This window comes from Dermacentor andersoni, chromosome 2 (assembly GCF_023375885.2).
Source record: "Dermacentor andersoni chromosome 2, qqDerAnde1_hic_scaffold, whole genome shotgun sequence".
In the NCBI taxonomy this organism is placed as follows: Eukaryota; Metazoa; Arthropoda; class Arachnida; order Ixodida; family Ixodidae; genus Dermacentor; species Dermacentor andersoni.
Genome location: NC_092815.1, coordinates 10,970,352 through 10,990,771, shown reverse-complemented (window position 1 = coordinate 10,990,771; position 20,420 = coordinate 10,970,352). Strand labels below are relative to the sequence as shown.

At 50.9% G+C, this 20,420-nt stretch overlaps 1 protein-coding gene across 5 annotated transcripts in view; it reads left to right on the top strand.

Moving 5' to 3' along the window:
- LOC126543004 (band 4.1-like protein 4) overlaps positions 1 to 20,420 on the top strand; it is a 175,868-nt gene that overhangs the window by 89,115 nt on the left and 66,333 nt on the right. For all 5 annotated transcript variants that reach the window (XM_055077551.2, XM_055077550.2, XM_055077552.2 and 2 more), the window contains exon 2: positions 1,898 to 2,002. In XM_055077551.2, the coding sequence (XP_054933526.1) occupies positions 1,898 to 2,002 (105 nt within the window). The remainder of the gene's footprint in view (positions 1 to 1,897; positions 2,003 to 20,420) is intronic.

Below are 20,420 nucleotides of genomic sequence, written 5' to 3'. Positions count from 1 at the left end.
GCTGCCACCATTTGTAAGCGTTGAAAGTCGTAGAGAGGAACTTGGGAGGAACTTAGGCATACAGGGTTTATTTACAGTATTTACATTTTAAACAAGAGATACATTTGACAGTCTAGCGTGGCTCCCAAATGGAGCACGCAAAACGAAGCATACAGCATGCGAGCACGAAGCTCCAAACACACTGGTGGATTAGCACTGTCGCCCTCGCAGGTTCTCCGAAGGGCGCCAGCACCGCGGGTCGATCGAAGCACGTACAGCGGGCTGAAATAGCTTTGCAGAGCATTACCCCTGCAGGCCGATCCTAACAACGTAAAAATTGGCTGTGCATCCATCCTTTAGAGATTATCGGCGACTTTAACGCTATTAGCAATGTAGTGGTTAACGCGTAATTGTTGATATGTTTTCTATAATTATTATAATGAAAGGCGGCACGTACTCAGTGACGCATACCCTGTGACCCAAGCTGGCGTCAAAGCGGTTCATTAAAGAGCGGCACTGCCAGTGGCATACATGCATATACATCCACTTTGTATGTGCCACTTTGTATTGCCACTATAGGTTCACTGAAAAACACCCAGTGCGCGACCGAGGAACGGGGCCCGGATGCGTGCTCTCTCCTGTGTCACGCGAGGCAGGGGGTGAGGCGAGGAAGGAGGGGGATGTCCTCCTCGCTCGCCGCTTCGTACAGAGTGGACTCAACCGCGGCGTCTACTACGGCTTTGGCGGACGCCGCAGGGACGCTTTGCCGGCGCTCGCGTGTCTTGAAAGCGCTCTGCGACGTGGCTAAAGTGCGCGCCCGCGCGGGCCTCATCTTCAAAGCGATCTGCGATGTTTGCAGAGTTTGCGTAGTGCCGGTAGCTTCGTGTGCGCTCTGCTTTCGACGTTTCGTTCGCGCTGAAGCGAGACATGCGCGAAGGTCAATTGGCTCGCCGATGCTGCCGCGATTCCTAACTCTGCAGCATTTTCACAGACAGTTGCCGCTGTCATCGAGCAATGTTTGTTCACGTTTACTTGTGCGCGCGTGACACCGTGCTGATTAACTTAGTTGACGGGCTAACACGATGACGGGCTAGTTTCTTTGAATCCGTGATAGAATGTGTAAGCTAGACTGAAAAAGGACGTAGAATGAAGCTGACACACAAAGACAGTGCTGTCTCCGTGTGTCTGTTTCTTTCTGCGTCCTCGTTGAGTCACACTTACGTATTCTATCATTGTTAATTTAGTTAGTGAGCGAATGTTTACAAGTTTATACGGTCGATAAAACTACTATCCTTACTTCGTACAACTATCTACTAATTTGCTATCGCAATCGGTACTGCGCGTCCTTCGGCGGAACTGCGAATTTTTTGTCCTTGTCACCCACCACAGCCTTGTGACTATGTGGCGGAATTTACGTCTAACAGATGCAAGTTGAATCGGCATGCTACTTTTCACAGCAGCAGATCAACTCATTGAGTCGAGAGAGAGAGAGAGAGAGAGAGAGAGAGAGAGAGAGGGGAAAATGCGCTATTTTAGGCAGCCCTTAGGAGACACGGTTCAGCGCCTTGGAGAAAGGGAGGGGGACATAAACCACTTTTGGTCTAAAGCCCGTTTAATATGGGGCGAATTTGACTGCGTTTCCGCAGCGAAATGCGAAAACACCCGTGTACTTAGATTTAGGTGCACGTTAAAGAACCCCAGGTGGTCAAAATTTCCGGAGTCCTCCACTACGGCGTGCCTCATAATCAGAAAGTGGATTTGGCACGTAAAAACCCGTAATTTAAATTTTTTTGCGCTTGTTTCTACCGCTATATTAGGAGCACGGCACACACGTTACAGATATATACTTAGTTGAATATACAGCGCCAAGTTATGGTCAGTGACGTATTTATCTCTTTTTTTTCTTTTTGCGTTTCAGAACACTTCCCGAGGCCAGGACCTTCTGGATGTTGTGTACAAGCACCTGAACCTGCTGGAGACAGCGTACTTCGGCCTGCGTTTCGTCGACACACTGGCGCAGACGGTGAGATAATGAACGTCCATCAGGTGTTTCACTTGACGATGAAATACAGTGTGCGTGCTGGAACCCTGTCAGGTTGGTACAATTGGTGATCGACAAAGACAACACGAAACGAAGGCGTGAACCAACAGGCAACCTCAGTAATAATACTTGCTTCATCGGCGTATCCGTATCTTGTTTTACTGCACGTTCAATCCCCGCCTTCATTCCCGATTTCCACGTGCACGTACTGTGCAAGCGTGCGTAGGAGACGGATAACGAAAACGAATACACGATAATTTATGCTCTGGAGTCTGGTTTCTGCGTTGTTTTGCTCAGACCGGTGACATTTGCGAAGAGCATTTTTTTTTTTAGCGGGATGGACGCCGTCACTGTGGCTGTCCGTTGTGTATAAGCTTTCAATACTATGTAGTTATAACGGACATGTCATCGTGTTGCGTGCTAGATAGTTGGGGCACTATGCGAGCTATCGTGCATGCAAAGAAAAAGAAACTGTCAACTGAATCCGCGTATCCCGCCTGGCTTTTCGCAGCCCCGCGCATGTGGTACGTGCATGCCGAGCGGATAATTGTACGAGTCAAAGGAAAGGTAGGGAAGCTAGCCGGTTTGCCTCTGTGCGCGGGGGAAAAGGGATTCGAAGAGGTGGAAGGGAGAAAGATGAGGAGGCACATACGCCACTATCACAGCATATCACGCAGGTCCGTAGGTGGAAGTGGCGCTCCGGCTGGTCTTAGCGCACGCGGCCGTTGTGACCACTGTCCGCATAGTGTGTGTACCCTAATCTGCGGTGACAGTGGTTGGCTGTCCAATGTCTCTAACGTAGAGCACGTCGCCCGCCTTTTCATAGCATAATGTGGGCAGATGCGCACTACATGTGCGCTGTTTCCTCGCAGCCACATTGTCACAGGTATAGGCTGTTGGTCCACCCAATTATGCACAAGTGTTACTTCGTAAAATCGACACCAATCCACAACCGGTATGTACAGGAGAGTTTCTCGAAGCCTTGGCACCCCAGGTATACAGATCTCTGAATCAGGAGTCATTGAGTGTAGGCGACTGTTCGCGATGCCAAGGTACAGTCGCGTGCCATGGAGCGAAGTGTAACTGCTGCATGCGTCTGTTCCGCATGCGAGTGGAATTAGCGCTTGCCTGCCACTGTCGTGCGCAGAATGCGCGGATTAATTGACGCGATCGTTTCCACTGACACTGTGGTGTGCCGCAGCAGCCACTGATAAAGTATGTCGCGTCTCTGTTGTGTTGCTCGATGCTGGAAACGTCTTACCTCTGATAAAGGTTGTTCATGGGAAGCGCGGCTCCTATGAATTTAAATGCTTTGGAGGGCTATCTTCGCGTCGCAAAAGATGGTCCAGTGATGAAGCGGCTTCTGAAGAATAAGCTCGAGGCGCAGAAAGCTCCGCTACCAAAGGACTACCAGAGTGAATGTATTGATCTTGACTTCATTCAACAGACTTCGCTGTAGTAACAACTGTGCCTGCCGAACTAGTAGAATTAACAGAACCGTCAGCATATATATGAGTAAACGTGGAGTCGGGTACCGTGCATCTAGTTGTGGAATCACAGCGTTGCTTGTTTCAACGATGAACAGCACTGCAACTTTTTCTTTTGATGCCAGGAATAATGAGCCTGCACGTTGGATTGGTGCACACGCCACGAAAACGACGGCTGTTTTATAGCAGGTGTAAAACCTGATTTCAGGCATGATATAATGTGGTGATGACGTTGGCGTACGTTGTACATGGCCGCATTATAGGCCGGAAAGCCAGATGAAACGATGAAAGCCGATTATCAGGTTTCTCATATGTGTGCTATGAACGTCAAATGTAATGCATGCGGCGTGATCAGGTGATTTCGTGCAACTGCTACGGTAAACATACGCACGCGTCGGTAGTCCAAGGCAGGTCCACAGTGCTTGCGCTTGAATGCTCTGTAGTGTACGGATGTCGGTCGTGCAAGCGTTTCCCAGCACAGGTACACTACGCCTCGGGAAGCCCAGAAAAACGTTCGCAGTATACAACTGCAGCATCAATTGCACTGATGAACTCCAGGAGAATCCACCGAGAAATGCGATAAGATGAACGATTGTTGTCAATCAATCAGTTTTTTTTTTTTTTTTTCATAGGCATCGATAAAAGGTTAGTTGTAACCGTGCACTGGTGGTGTCAGCCGACGAATTTAGAGAGAATACAGAATGAAAGCAAAGCATCCTGGGTAACGCAACGCCAGCTGAAATCCGTAGAGTCACGCTAACGGTACGACTTTTCTAGAGCAAAGCATGCAGTGACGAAATGCGAACACTATGCCGTGACTCGCAGACGTCTCCCACTCGTGCACGCGGGCTGTCAGCCTTCCAGCGTTGCGCCACGACTCCCTGCAGCTTGCTGCGTGGCTTCGACGTTATCGATCGCTAGGCGTTAAGGAATCTCGATGCCTCAGTGATCGAGCTAGTGCCTTATTTAGAGCAAGGAACTTGACACGGATACAGAAGGCAGGGCACACCAAGAACGCTTCACTTCAAGTCGCTCTATGCCTTTGACTTTTTTAAGCTGCGCTTCCAGTGGTGTGAGACAGGTTCACACTTGCGCCCGCGAGCTCTGCCTCTCTGCGACTGAGCCGTGCCGCCCGCGACAGCGTCGTTTCCGCCGGCGTAGGCCTCCTCCTCCTTCGAGAAGGAAACCTTGCAGGCTTGCATGCCAAGGGCAAGTCGCGCATCGCTGCCCCGAGTGTGTAATCCTCCGGGCGCGACTGATGCCCGATTCCCAGCGGCCGCCCCCATTTCCTCTCTATTCTCTTGGAGCGTGACGCTGTGCTCTCTTCGCTGACGGTTAGCTCGAGGGATGAAAGGCGCGCTGTTGCCTCTAGCAAGAACACGGAGGTTAACGGGCTTTTTTTTTTCTCTGAAGTTCCCTGCTTGCCCAATCGGGAAAACACGTACTCATTGGTTTCTTTAGAGAAACTGGGAATTATGTCGGTGTGTGTGTGGCCAGTGGGACGAACGAGCACAAGCATCAGAAGTAGGACAGGTAATCCTGACAGCATGCATTATAACCGAAGGCGAAGTGCTGTGAGGTAACATGTACGGACAATGCGCGCGCAACTGGTTTTATGGAATCTGTCGCCATGCAGAGTGGCATAGCGATTTTTCTTCTGGGTCCCAGTCGTGTGCGTGCGTGTTCAACGAGAGTGATCAGGAAAGAAGAGGCTGCGAAGAGGACGAGGGTTCAGCAAGCCTTCGAATCTATCGGTTCCTGCAGGTGTTCCGCAGCACAGGCTCTTCTGCTCGAACGCTCGCGTTCACCGCCAGGCAAAAAGAGCGGTGGCGCCCACTGGGCTGCAGTCGTGAGATGTGTCCCCCGGTACGGAAGCGACGAAAACGGCGTTCGCGCGGCCCCCAGGGCGCACAGGCGAGCGACCCCTCGCTCGCCACGACGCCCAGCGGTCACTGGCGGGCTTCCGGTTGAGTGCGTACGCCGGTAGTCCCACCTCCGTCCAACTCGCGCTTCTTGCTCTCCGCCTCTCGTTCCGATCTTCTCTCGCACAAAATTCTGTCGTGAAAGTCTGCCAGGAACAATGGCAAGCGGCGGCCGTACAGAGAGCGGTCGCCTCTTTCTGTGTTTGTACTGTGCGAACGCTAACAAGAAAGCCATGCGCGCGCGAAGGCCGTAGTTTGGTCAACATATTCGGCACCGATCGCGGAGGTCGAGTGGCGAAACCTGCCGGTTCTCGGGCTGCTCCGTACGCGATTGCCAACCTCGCTTGTGATGGGAGCAGCGTCGTCAGTCTGCGCCTCCTGCTGTGCGCTGAGACGCAACCGGTGAGGGCGGCGTGCATTCCGCAGCTGCGGCGCGCTGACCTCCAGACAATTGGAACTTCGTCGCTTTCCCGCAAATGTCGACAGGCTCATGTATACTATAGCGATTAGCCTTTCTTATTGTACAATGCCCGATGCATGTATGGTGTCTGGGTGGCCGTTAACTTTATCTATACTATAATTAGGCGCGCATTCCGGGGGAATGTCAGGATGTCCTGACCGCCCCTTAAGGTTTGTGTGCGCAGCGCCGGCATACGGCACGTGACAAATTCGTCAAGCTTCCTTCTTCCCACCTCTTACTGTTATTTTTCTCTCGAGAGACAAGAAAGCTTCAATAATTGTTTAAGAGAACCCGCGAGCACGTAAAGCACTTACCATCGTCGTCGTCATTATCATCATCATCAATCACCATTTCAAAGCCAAATCCCCCCTCTCATTTGAAAAAACCTGGACCCACGCCTGACTATAATAAGTATACAACCTCTAGCTTTTTTATGTGTCTTTCGTATATTATGTCGAGCTGCGCAGGGCGGCGTCTCTTAAGGCGCCAATACACTCCGACGTAACGCGCGCGCGCGCGCGCGCTCGTCATGGCGACGTTACGTTGGCGAAAACACGACCCTCTACAGTCCGGCGGCATCTGGCGCCGACGCGACCGGCGGCATTCGGCGCGCTCGGACGTCGTCCGGCGCCGAATGCAACCGACTGCATTTCGCGCCGACCGCGCCGAGCAAGTTAGCGCCTAGCGCCCTCTCTCGTCGAGGGCAGCCAATGACAGCGTGGCTGGCATGTGACGTTCTCTGACGTTCCCTTCACGGAGGCGGCGCTGGCTGGCCGGTTTCTCGCAGTTTTTTTTTTTTTTTTTCCTTGCCTGCTGCGGTTTGTTTCCGACACGAAATAGTTACCAGTTCAGTAGAATTATCTCGAACGTGTGCCTGTTATGCAAAGCAGCGCCTAATAAACTAGCACCAAGCTACTGGCGAGATCGGGAGCCGTGACGTGAGGGCATTTCACGGGCAGACAGCACACACCTACCGTCTGAGCGAGGCTGCTCGCTTCGCTTGCACGTTTGCCCTTCGCAACGACTGCGTCGAGTAAACCATTGTATTTAATTACGGGCGACCTAAATGTAAAGTGTTAATTGTTTTGGCAAAAATAAACGCTCTTTGACGAGCTCGCGTTGGATCGCCAGCGCCGTCGGCCGCAGCGTCCGCCTAGCTAGGCCTACCGGCCCTATCACTGGTTGTTGGCGGAGCCGTCAGTAGACAACGCGCCGTCGTGAAGTGTTCCGTCACTCGCAAGGGCATAATTTTATTGACAGTATTCGTGTAAAGCGAAGCAGTGTTGTGCAGAGTTGTTTGTATTGTGTTTTTCGGTGTGGATATGTAGTGAAGCAGGGGATGACTGTATCTGGGCGGAGCTTACGCGCCGCTCAATCTTTCGGATGCACGCACCGTGTGTCCCGAATCGTAGTATGCCGCACGTCGGATCGGACGCCGAATCGTACCGTGTGTCTCCTGCTTAATTTCGTCTTGCGGAATGTGTCTGCATCCGTGCCGACGCCGAGCAACAGTCCAGCCCGCGGTCGATACCGACTGAGAAGCGCGCGAAAGATTTGTTTCGATGTTCCACGACAGGCGCCACGGAGCGGCGCGGTGTACTGCGCATGCGCTACTACAGCTGCAGCAGGGGCGCGGCGTTGTACTGTAGGGGGACGGATTTACGCCTGACGCGGCGTAGCCGACCTGGCGTGACGTAGCGCAACCACCGCGCGCGCGCGCGCCGGGTCACGTCGAAGTGTATTGGCGCCTTTATAGACCAGAACACGCTAGCCTCGCACCCAGGCTAATCGAACGCATACTCTCGCACCCGGATTGCCCGGTCGACCAGCGCCATTTTGTTCTGGGCTGCCAAAGCGTGTTCGCCGGCGACCAGCAGACATGGCTAGCGCTAGCTCTAGGACTCCAAAGTGCGGAAATGTGCCCGTTCACGCGAATCCAAAGTACAAGAAGTCATCTGGGCATCGTTGCGTCGTGTTTGGATGCCAAAATAACCAGCGGAAAAGGAGCAGGTTGCTTAGCGCTGTTTGCGAAGAGCACAATACACGTAGGGAATCGTGCCGGTGCGGTGTTTTCAGCCTGCACCGATTTCCAACCGCAACGAAGAATGACAAGCTGCGCCACCGGTGGATAGCTGCAGTGAATAGGAAGAACTACCAACCCAGTGAAAATGCACGAGTGAGTATTCGATCTGTGTATATTTTGGTGCCACGTTCAACTTTGCGCCCTACGAACGTAATGCGTAACACGCAGGTTTGCTCCGAGCACTTTCTAGACAAGCCCACAGAGCAGAATCCCGCGCCGGTGCTTCGCCTTGGCTATAACAAGAAGGCAAGCCTTTTCGTGCTTTCATTCAGGCAGAGCTCCCGATGGTTAAGCGGAACAGTTGAGTTTGCGGTTAGCGATACTTGCAGCTGCTGCACGGCATGACCATTAAGCGTGAACGACAAGTTGTAAACGATAGTATGTTGCCCTGCTGGTGAGCGTAATTGCTAATGAAAGTAAAACGAAGTCTGCTCGTCACGTAGCATGCGTCGACAAAAACGTAAACGACTGCTCGTCGCCGAAGGCGTTCTTGCAGCGCGCCTGCAGTCTTTACGAGCTGGTGTTGCAGGTGTCATTCGTAACGAATTCATTTGAGCGTCCTGAGCTCTAAACTGCGGGCGGGCTGTTATGCAGGGCAAAGCGCAAAATTTTTCCGTTCATAAGGCGAGGAAAATAAGGTGCTTAATTATTGTTGTATTTTGTAACAAAATTTTTCTCGTTCTCACCAGTTTCTTTTACTGTTTTCTAAGGGAGCGCTAACAATCCGATATGACCTCGCACAAGCGAAACAGGTCTGATACCAGGTAGCTGCAGTTGGTGGGGCTAATTTTTTGGAATGCAGGTGCGGTTGTTGTCTTGTACCAAAGGCTTCCCTGATGATGCAGCTTTAAGTAGGGATGGTAATTTTATGTGCCCTGTCATGGTTTGTGCAACTGTACAAAACCTGCATCCGTCATGCTCGCCCTGTTATATGGGCTTTGACTGCACATGTAGTTGAACATTAAAACTACTGTAGTTCCTCATTTTCCAATGAGTGCAGGTTTAGCATCACATGCTGCTTGTTCGAGTACTGTAGGCTTGTGTTCTTAATGTTGTACTCTTAAGGGGTTGCACGATACAATTGGCCTGGTGCATTTTCTATTTCATTTTGAGAGGACTTTATGTCTTCGCAACAGTGATGGCATGGGAAAGAACTACAGCCCTTCTTACTATAACATACATATTGTTTTCAATTTGCAGGTGGTGAAGGGCAGGCATCTGCTAATCAGGCAGTCAAACGACCTCGCCAGTTGGTTGCCAAACGCGGCCAAAGCAGTAGTGACCATGACAAACAAGACCAAACTGAAAGTGCAGAGGACAATGTTCTGCGTGCTTTAATAAAATGTGGCACCAACACAGTGCTGTAAAATCCTTCACAGGTTACGTGCTTACGTGGTTACCCGATGTATTCGCTTCTGCAGTCTGCACATCACTCAGTGTGGCCATTGCGGACTTGCATGAGGTCTTGAAGTTTGATTGAATCGAGACAGCGAAAATGACTGGCTAGAAAAAACGCGAAACATGCCTTCCGCCCAGCTAAAAAGCCCAAGTTTCGCTGTCGTGCCGGGTCGCATCTCCCGGCGTGGCAGCCCAGGCCTGCTACTTCGCGGCGCTTGGGATAGATGGCGCGACCGGCGCTCATCAATATGGCGGCGCGCTTTGAATTCACGGTGTTCTGGTGTATAGCTTGTATGTTATCGGAATCTTGTTCGACAATCGCAGTTCGCTTCGCTCACTTCACGCTTGTGGTATCGACTTTCGCTCTCGGTGTTTAGCGCTTCCGCCAGGCTGTCACCATTTCGCGATGAGTATAACATGGGGCTTACAGCGCGCAAAGAGCTCGCTGTGCATTAAACTACAGAAAAAAGATATAACAAAATAACTTGAAAACCACGGATGACTATATAGTAGGGCTTCCGCCTTGGTTTCTTTATAATGGGCACCGTTTGTCGTTCCCTTATATAAACCTTGATGTCTACAGCATGTGAGGGAGCTTCTGACTTAATAAAGGGACACTAAAGCGACACAATAAATCAGTTGAGACTAATAAAGCATTGTTTGAGAACCCTGCAGGCAGTCATTTCAATATAATAGTTTGATTATTAGATGACAACATCAAGGTCGAAGTATCAGTATTTGAATTTCGCGCGGAAACCCCGACGTCGGTACGTCACTGTGACGTCAGGGATTCCAAAGTGTGTTTTCGCATTTGGGCCGCGTTGGCTGTAAAGGTTCCCGAAACTTGCCATGTTTAATATTTGGTTCCTTTAGAATACAATGTAGTCAATCTGTGCCGCTATTGTTAGATATGGAGCTGTTTCCTGTGCCTACTTCGAGTTCCCCAGACCACATCGAATCGCAGCACATTCCAGAGGAGCGCTCGAGCAAACAAGTTGAAGGTCACAAGTTCACGTGCAAACAAGTTCGTACGCCGCCGGTAGCTATTCTCTGCTTGACTCTTCCAGAAAACGAGGTGATAGCCCGGCACTGTTGAAAGTAAAGTGGGTGCCAAACCAAGACGGCGGTATTGTGCCGGGACGGCCTGACGGCGGTAATGCGCCGTGACAACCGGACGGCTGTGATGTACCGGGAAGGCCCAAGCGTCCCCCTTCTTCGCCTTTGAAGAAGGCATTTGCCACCACAGCGGGGCCGTACCACCGGGAGCAGGTGAGCCCTCGGACAATGGAGCCCAATCGTCCCCCTTCTCCGCCTTTGAAGAGAGCATTGCACCACAGCAAGGCAAGACCGCGGGGAGCCGCCGGGTTTGACATCACCGCACGGGTGCCTACCATTGGCCGAAGGTGGCGTCATCTGAGCGGGCTCTCCCATTGGCCGAACATGACGCGACTTCCAGTGCTCGAAGGGTTTAAAAGAAGCATTTCAGAGCATTCCCTGATTCACCTCTCTCGAACTTCTTGCCGCGGGCCGCAGCGTCCGAGTTGCTGCCGGCCCGTAATGACTGTACGACTGTTACTTGACTCTCACCTCTCTGTATATAATGTAAAATAAACCCTCCCAAGTTTTGTTTTCATCCCGAAGTCCGTCCCTCAACCCCAACACTATATAATCAAGTGGGCCCTAGAAGATGCCATCAAAATCCATGACGTCACAGCGACGAGGTGCGGGAACGTCAAGGAGGCGTCACCACCCGTCTTTTGTTCTTGCGCTTTTTCTGGTTTACCAAGCGTCTTTTCCTTGTAAAAAGTCGTGTTTTTGGTGTCATAGAAAGGTAATTTATCGCGCCGCAGCGATCTAGCTTAATTTTTGGCCGGTTGAAGATCAGTCTTAGACTGATAATCAAAGACCGCTTTAGATTCTATGAAGAGTATCCAGATACACGCACAATATTTCTGGGAGGCTCCGGAAGAATAGAAATTCACGCATCAACTGCTGACGTATACAATGGATGCGCGTAGAACGCTTATTCCACTGTGCGACAGCTGGCGCGAGAACAGCAAGGACGCTGTCTGTTCGTGTAAACCTTCGGAAGGCAGAGTCGTGTCGAGAAATCGCGCATTGGCGCTGACGCTTGCGGCCGACTGTTGCGGCGATGATGGAGTAGTCGCTGCGTGAGCGGAATGCCGGTGGCGGGCGCATTCAGTGGCCGCGAGCAGGACGTGCGGCGAGTCGTGTGCAACCGGTGTCTGCTATGCGCTATAGGTCAAAGCGCCACGCGTTCGCGTAAAGCTCGCTCGACTAGCCAGCGTTCCACGCAGCTTTCGCGCGCTGCCTAACTCGCGATTTACCTCAATCTCTTCGGACCCGCATAGAGAGCACTGTGCTCTGTTCTCGCGTACGTCCTTTGAACTAACACTATATACACACTTGTAATAAACAAGACTACTCGCTTCCCCCCCCCCCCCCTTTTTTTTTCTTTTGATCCCAGTAGGGAAGGAGTAATATATGCAGGAAAGCGACAGGACTGTCGCTGCGTGTGCGTATGGGCCGCGCAAGAGTTCGCATGCGATCTTTATCCGTGCGGACCGCCGAGGCTCGCAGATCAGCGCACGCTCGATCCGACTCGATGATCGCGGTGTTGATGAATGCGTCAGTACCCCAGCCCCGTCACGCGAAAAGTGTGATGCTTCGTATGTGCACAATAAGGCTTATAATTCGCAAAGACATTTCATCGTTGTGTAAGTGTAGATAATTTGCAGCTTTGTAAGCGATAAGGAACAAGAAAATCAAATTAGAATACCCATAGGTACACACTTAGGGCTTCCTAGAAGATGCATGAGGAAGCTTATAGTATAGGGGTGGGCCAATTGACTGAAATTTGGGCGTAGGTAAACTTGAAATTTAGAGGTGGGCCAGTTAAAATTTGGGGATGGGCCAACTTGATTTTGAAGGAATGCCATTTGAAATTTTAAGGTGGGACAACTGAAACATGGCGGGGGGGGGGGGGGGGCGCTCACTGAAATATGGGGTGGGCCAACTGAAATTTGGGGGTATGCTTATGCATACAACTCCAGTGGAGTTTCTGCATTATTCTGTTTCTTTTTGAGGCTCGAGCTGTTTCGCTGTTTCTGTGTGGTTCCAAGGAATGGAGTGATATAGGGGCAAGAGAGGAGGACGAGACGTGAAGAAGCACAGCGGATGCTCTCCAGAGGGTCGTTCGCTCGGTCCCCGAGCTCAGTCCGGTAGCCTCGCGAGAACCAACACCCGTGGCTGCGCGCTGTCTTTCGGTCCTACTTGCGGGCGCTTGCGAACGTGCGTTTGTTTTTCGCCGTGACGCTGACTAAAGCGCTTCGCAATGTCACCGGACGAAGTACTTTCGCCCCGATCGGCTGACCCTCGAAACAGTATGTAGTGCAACAACATTGAATGGGTACTGCTGGTATTTCGGCGCAGATATCGCCCGGAATGTTAAGAGGCGCGTCGCCGCAGATACGCGCGTGTACGTAATTGCAAGTGTTTACAAGTCCAAGAGGGGCGCACCGCAGTTTTTGCTTAGAGTCGTGATGTGATGGGAAATGTACTGCCTTCCTTTAAACTAGGAGTAGGACAGACAGACAGACAAAGAACTTTAATTACAAGGTCCTGAGAAGCTTTGCCCTAGGACAGAGCTGCGGGCCGCTCCCACGTGGGGACTGGTAGGCCGAGCCTAACCGCCGCATCGTGGGCTCTCTGGACAGCCCAGGTTTGACGTGAAAGTTCTGAGCTCTGGATGGCAGAGCTCCATTCTTCTTCTGTGATGCGATTGGGTCCCTGTAACGAGGGGCATCGCCAGAGAATGTGTGCCAGATTGCTAACAGCCCCACAGTCGGGGCAAGTAGAGCTAAAAGCCTCTGGAGTGATCGTGTGGAAAAGGGCCAGGTTTGGATAACACTTAGTCTGAAGCATGCGTAAAGTGGACGCCAGAGGTCTAGCCAGTTTGCTGTGAGGGGGAGGATAAGTCCTCCTACCCAGGTGATAGTGCGTAGTAATTTCGCTGAAAGTAGTGAGAGTGTCCCGAAACTCGACAACCCCGGAGTCTGAGCTCGATCCTACTCCCGCGCGGTGGCTTAGTGCGCGCGCTTGGGAGTGGGCGATGTCGTTGAGATTGGGAAACGAGTCAAGCTGGGGTTCGAGGTGAGCCGGAAACCACGTGATGGTGTGCGGAGAGATTATCTTGTTCTTGAGAATCTTGTGAGCCTCCTCAGCAATGGATTCTGAAGCGAAATCCCTGACCGTCGATCTCGAATCAGTGAAGATTTGTGATCTGCTGTTGTCTGGGAGTGCTATAGCAACTGCGACCTGCTCCGCTCTGGTTGGCGTTGAGCACTTCAGGGAAGCCGCATTCACTATCTGTCCGTTGTGATCAACGAGGGCAATGGCGAAGTTAGACGACTGTCCATATTGGGCTGCGTCGACAAAACATGCCGAGTATAGGGATCGTCCTTGGTACGCTTGAGGAGGGCGAGGGCTCTTGCCCTGCGTCTGCCTACGTTGTGTTGAGGATTAACATTACGGGGAAACGGTGCAACTCGTATGTTGTTCCTTTGATCTTCTGAAATTTCATATTTTCGCTCTTCCATGAGGATAGGGTTGATCCCAAGAACCGCCAGGATCTTCTGTCCAGCCGGGGTACAGGATAGACGGGCCAGTTGGGCTGACTCTTGGGCCTCGATTATCTCGTCCAATGTGTTGTGCACTCCTAGTTGCATAAGGAGATCCGTACTCGCCCGTAACGGAATGCCTAGTACTTTTTTAATACTTTTTCTGATGAGCGTGTTTGATCGTTTCTTCTCGGAGTTATCCCAGTTGTGCATGGCTGCCACATAAGCTATATGACTCATGAGGAAGGCGTGGAACAACCTGAGGAGGTTGTCTTCCTTTAAGCCTCCACACATGTTCGAGACTCTGTTGATAAGTCTGATCATGTTCTCAGTCTTGGCTGTGAGCTTGTTGAGCGTCGTATTGTTACTGCCATTGGATTCGATGAACATGCCAAGCACCCGAATGGTGTCTACTCTGGGGATGGTACAGCCACGTTTACTGTGGCGTTTGATGTTTATTTCTGACAATGGTTTCCAGCCTCTAGGTTTGGGACCTCCCCTGACTGGCCTGTAGAGGAGGAGCTCAGACTTGCTCGGGGAGCATCTAAGCCCCGTATTTTCAAGGTACATCTCTGTTTGATCTACAGCCTCCTGTAAGCCTAATTCAACAGCTCATTCGCTTCCTCCGGTGCACCAGATTGTGATATCATCAGCGTAGAGCGTATGATTGATCCCTTCTATGTTGGAGAGCCTTTGCGATATTTTCTTCATGGCAATGTTAAAAAGCAGTGGTGAGACTACCGCTCCTTGTGGCGTGCCTCTGGGGCCCAAACTGAAATTGTCGGACTTGAGGTCACCGATTTTGAGCGTGGCCTTGCGATCCCGTAGGAACGAGCTTTTGTATCTGTGGAAGGCGTCTCCCAAATTGAGTTGAGAATGTGAGCATGGGATGCATTGTCAAAGGCCTTCTCCAGGTCTAAGCCTAAGATGCCTCTTATATCTCTTGTGGTGTTGTGAATGATTTGACACTTGATGAGCATCATCACGTCTTGCGTTGACAGGGCAGGACGAAAGCCGATCATGTTGTACGGAAACAATCCTTGTTTCTCGATGTGCTTGGAAATTCGATTGTGTACAACATGTTCCGCTACTTTCCCCACGCAGGACGTGAGGGAAATGGGTCTGACGTTTGAGAGACTCGGGGGCCTTCCAGGCTTTGCAGTGAGGATGACCGAGGCCATTTTCCAGGACTCCGGGACAACCCCTCGTTCCCATATTCCATTAATCTCTCTGTCAACCATACTATAGAGCAGTCGTCCAGGTTTCTGAGGGCCCGGTTGGGGATGCCATCAGGACCAGGCGCCGACCTGCCATTTAGATTCTGGAGAGCTTCCCTTACCTCGCATGCCTTGAAGGGGTTATCTAGCTCGGGGCAAGATGAGCCTTTGTAGGGGGCATAGTCTTCGTCACTCGAGTTGCCCAGTGGCAGATACTTGCGAGCGAGTCTGTCGAGTACGGTCTGCAATGTCTCTGATTGTGATGCCTGGTGTAGAACCTTCGCTATCATTTGTCTTTGGTTTGACTTGGTGTTGGTATCATCGAGCAGATGCTTGAGGAGGTTCCATTTAGCTCCAACTCTCATCTGGCCATCCACTTAATTGCAGACCTCTTCCCACTCTTGTCTGCTCAAGGTTTGGCAGTGATCTTCTATAGTTTTGTTGAGCTCCGCGATCTTTTTTCGGAGCCTTCGGTTGAGTTTCTGCCCTTTCCATCTGTTCAACAGTGACGTTTTAGCTTCTAGAAGATGAGCGAGGCGGCTATCCATCCTGTCTACCTCCAGTTCAGTCTGGATTTTCTTTGTCGCCGCGCTGATATCCTCCTTTAACTGTTCAGCCCACTGCTCTAGGCTAAGTGCTGAGTCATGTGTTTGTGCTCGCTCTTCCCTAATCTTGCGAAAATAATCCCAATCTGTAATAGTGAACTCTTTGAGGTCCCCGCTTCTCACGTTGACGGAGGTGGCCAGGATGTTGTGATCACTGCCAAGGTCCACTTGGAGGTTGGACCAAGATGCCGATTCCACATTCCGTGTGAAAAAGAGGTCAGGTGTGGTATCCCTAGAGCAGGAGTTGCCGATCCTGGTCGGAAAAGCCGGATCTGTTATAAGCGTGAGGTTATTATTGACTGTAGTTTGCCATAGGTCAACGCCCTTGCGGTTAGCTTGTTGGTACCCCCATGCTTGATGCGGAGCGTTGAAGTCTCCGGCCACCAGGAGTGGGAATGTCTTGGCCTTGCTTGTAGCTTTGTTGATAATTGCCGCGAATCTTTGCCTGAGGTCTTTGGGTCTACTGTATATGTTAAGTATAAACATACTTGTCTTGAACTGTCCGCTGGGGATGATTTCAACGAGCGAGTGTTCAACCTTATTGGATTCAAGATTGAGATCGTGGGCTGTGAACGCACATTTGTTGGTGACTAATGTGCTGATTCCCCTCTTCCAATCACCATACTGGGTATGCGATTTATAGCCTGGTAGGGTGATCGTATCCGTGAGCGTTTCTTGTAATAGGATTACATGTGGCTTTTCCGGGTGGGTCCGAAAGAACTGTTGGCGGACATTCCTTTTACGATGGAATCCCCTACAGTTCCACTGCCGGATATTATTTACCCTGTGATGTGCCGCCATGGTGGGACGTAGCAGTTAGCTTGTATTATAAAATGCTGCGGAGCGCAGCCGCTGCCGACCTTTCAGTGTCCGTGTTATTTACTTTGTCCAACGATGTAGTTGTAGCCATTGTAGAAACGTGGCGCTCCAGATTGTCGCATCTGATTCCTAGTGATCTGACTGCCTCCGCGAGTTTGTCAATAACAATTTTAACAATTTTTAATGAAGTGAAAGGAGGAGAGGTCGGCCTGGAGAGCGTGTCTCTACCCTGCTACTCCTCACTGGGGAAAGGCGAAGTGGGAAATACAGGGAAAGGTAGGTGGCGGGTGATTATGTTATGGTACAATGAGCTAATGTGTACACGTTGTCTAATATACGGATGCGCACTGTAGACGCGATACACGCAAGAGTAATCTTGTCCACACAAAAGTAATCTTGTCACAAAAAGTTATTGCGCAAACACATTTCGCACTGTCTGCACATCTCACAGGTTCTAGAGGCGATCGTCTAAACCAGTCTCACTTAGAAAGTTCAAAAGTGATTTTATGGCACGTTGGGCACGGTAAACACTCCTCCACGCGCCCAAAAGCTTTTCTCCTGAAAAGGGCGGGAGTCCAAGCAGTCAACAGTATATTTGAGGGTTCTTCGTTCGGCCGCATACTGAGGGCACACGCAAAGTACGCGAGCTATTGTCTCGGGAGTGTGACAGACGCTACAGTCAGGGTCCCGTGCTTGTCCAATCTTGTGAAGGTATCGGTGGGTGTATGCCACACCCAGCCGTAATCGATGAATGAGTGTTTCCTGGCCTCTCCGCAATCGAAGTGGAAGCCGGAATTGTAAACCTGCGTCAAGTCTATGGAGGCGCTCTTGCCGATGTTCGGGGTTGTCCCAATGTCGCGCCATAGAAGTTTTGATGGAGTTATGGAGCAAGGCGTTAGTGTCACACCGGGAAAAATGAATTTTTATAATGGTTCCGTCAGTGTGCGCCTTTTTTGCTTCCGCGTCAGCCTGTTCATTTCCAGCTATTCCACAATGGCCAGGGATCCACTGTAGCACGATGGTACGGCCGGAATGAGACGCCTCAGCAAGTAGATACATGATGTCATAAACCAGAGGACTATATATGCGGTTCTGTCATTCATATAACTGCTGATGAGTTGCGGTGCTGGTTTTGAGTCACAGAACACTGTCCACTTCTCGAGGCTTTGTTGCAGTATGCTTTCTTTTTAAGCTAGTTATGTTTTATAGTTTGGACGGGAAGATTTCTGTACTGATCTGGCACGTTTACACCGGTATCAGCTCGGCATGAATGCACCATTTGAAATCTGCAGAAGGTTATCAACTCTGGTCGCGAAAGCCGCAACAAAGTGATTTTCAAAGAAGGAGAGCGAGCGAAAAGAAAGCTTACACGCATAATGAACAACATTTTTAAGCAGCTCAAAATAATATCTGTCTTCGAAGAAGCTTGCTTCAAATACTTTCCTGGAAGGAGTTTACAGCGCGGTTGGGAACATCTATACGAAATTTTGATTGGTAGCGTTTGAGGGGACTCTTATTGAAGAGAGAAACTATAAGACGAGCTGTATTAGTGAATCACCCTCACGTAAAACGCCTTAAGACGCGCCCTTATAGCGCGAGAATATAAGAGGCTTGGCGTGGGCCACTATAGGCACGAGAGGCGACGCCGCCTTGAAGTTGCCGCACCAGGTCGCCGCCATGGCGTCATGGATTTTGACGGCCTCTTCTCGGGCCTGTAGTTGGCGTCTATTAGTGGAACTACATTGTCTTCTGAAGGAGCCAGAGACCGAACTCGGCAAGTTGCAGAACATTTACTGAGCCACAAGGGTTCAATGAAATACGATTACATAACCTGTAACCTGTGACGTTGCACTGATGCTGATGGGGTCTCGGCGAAGACTCCATTAAATAAAATGAAGCTTTGATCTTGATTTTCTCTTCTAAAATCAACCTATTACCGTGACATTAACGGGTTCTGAAAGCATACGTTATCAGTAAAACTGATTACCTCTTTAGAGTCAACGCGTATACGTCGCAGCTGTAGCTGGGATGCGAGAGATGAATTCCGACCCCCCGGGAACTTCAGCCACCGACCTGAATGCGCGCACCGCCATTCGGCACTTGCGACAGAGCGGCCGCTTGCGAGACCACTGCCGAGCTATGGCGTGTACGAAAACTTTCGCGCTCATTCGCGTGCTGTGTAGAGCGCATGCTCTGCTTTCAGTCGATGGGGGCCCGCTTGAGCAAACCGCAGTGGTCAGCGGCCATCCTCGCGAAAGGATTAAGGCTGACGAGGAGTGGGACACACTGCTCAGCTGAGGCTCTTCCTCGTCGGTCTCTTGGCGCTTTAATGTGAGCAGCCTCGTTGTCCGCCTTTTATGCCTCGGTGTAGCGCAGGAAATGGACGAGGCACGAACAGCAGCGGTTCATTGTGTCGTGAAAAGCTCGGGAACCACTGTGGAGAAAGGCGGCAGACGATCGGGCTCACGCGGTCGGCGAAAACCCGGAAAAAGGTGGCGGCTACGCGAGGCCGCGAGAGGATCGCATGTCCGGTGGAGCCTGCAGCAGGCACCACCCCGAACGAGTGTCCGTGCGTGCGGCGGCCCGGGGTGTCCGACGGCCGTTTCGCACGCCGACTGTCGAAGAGAAACGGCCCTCCCGAATTTCGCCTCTCCGGTATGTGGCCGCTCGGGTAAACCGAGAACGAAGCAGGCGCGGTTTCTTCGGATGCTTTTCCTTGGGGGAAGTATAGTAATTATCCCCTCGGAAGGGGCGGCCCGAAGCGAAGGCAGTGTTCGTGCTACTTGCTTGGCGCGTTCGGGAACGGAGCGAACCTCGATCACCGACTCCTTTCGGTCGTGTGTATGTATGTACATAAGCCGGCCCTAATTCCGTGTACGCTTCAGTTTCGTGACGTTGCTTGGCCTCCGGGCTGAAGTAGCTTGGCCAGTTCATCGGAGAAATTAGCCAGAGGCCTTTCTTTGTAAATAAGGGTTTTCGTTCTTATACGAAATGGTAACTGAGTTAGGACTTTTCTCCTTTGTGTGTTTTTTCTTCCGCCGACCTACAATATCCTATACGAAGCTTACTCTACTATATAGAGTGTTTGGATAGCGAAATTTCCGAATGGAATCGAGTAAGAATATGCGAGAGAAACTGGGCTTCGAATATCGAATCGAGTGAACTTTTCCAATTTCTAAACAAAGCGAAATATAAGGGTTGCGTGGAGTCCGTTCAGTAAAAGAGAAGAAGACGTTACATTATTTGGTACATGTAATGTCGTTCACAACGGGCCCTTCTGGTCAACTGAAGAACTTGCAAATGAGAAACAACCGCAAAGCGATCTGATGCACGATGTCAGTGACGAACCACAGGAACAGCGGGCTGCCACGTGTTGAAGGAGCAAGGAGTTTAAGAGGATGCCAACATGTTGAGGTTGTCCACATTATCAGTTGCATTGTCTAAATTAAAAAAAAAAAAAGATATCGTATGTTGCTTGAAGACGAGGCATTTGTATTGATTGATTAGGAACTATTGAGCAGGAGTTAGCAATAATACTCCGTGCGAATGCGCTCAACAACAGGTGGCGCGCCTCTCGGCTGCAGCAACCGCGACGTGCCCGGCGGGGCCGTTGTAAACTTGCATCGGGCTTTCTTCGAGTGGAAACGGGTGGACACGGTTGTTCCACATCTTTGAATAGTGGATTCACGAATGGAAAGGGCTGTTTAATTCGTGCAATAAGTTTCGAATATTTGCACATCCATGACCCCGTTAGGCCTGTTTCGTGCAC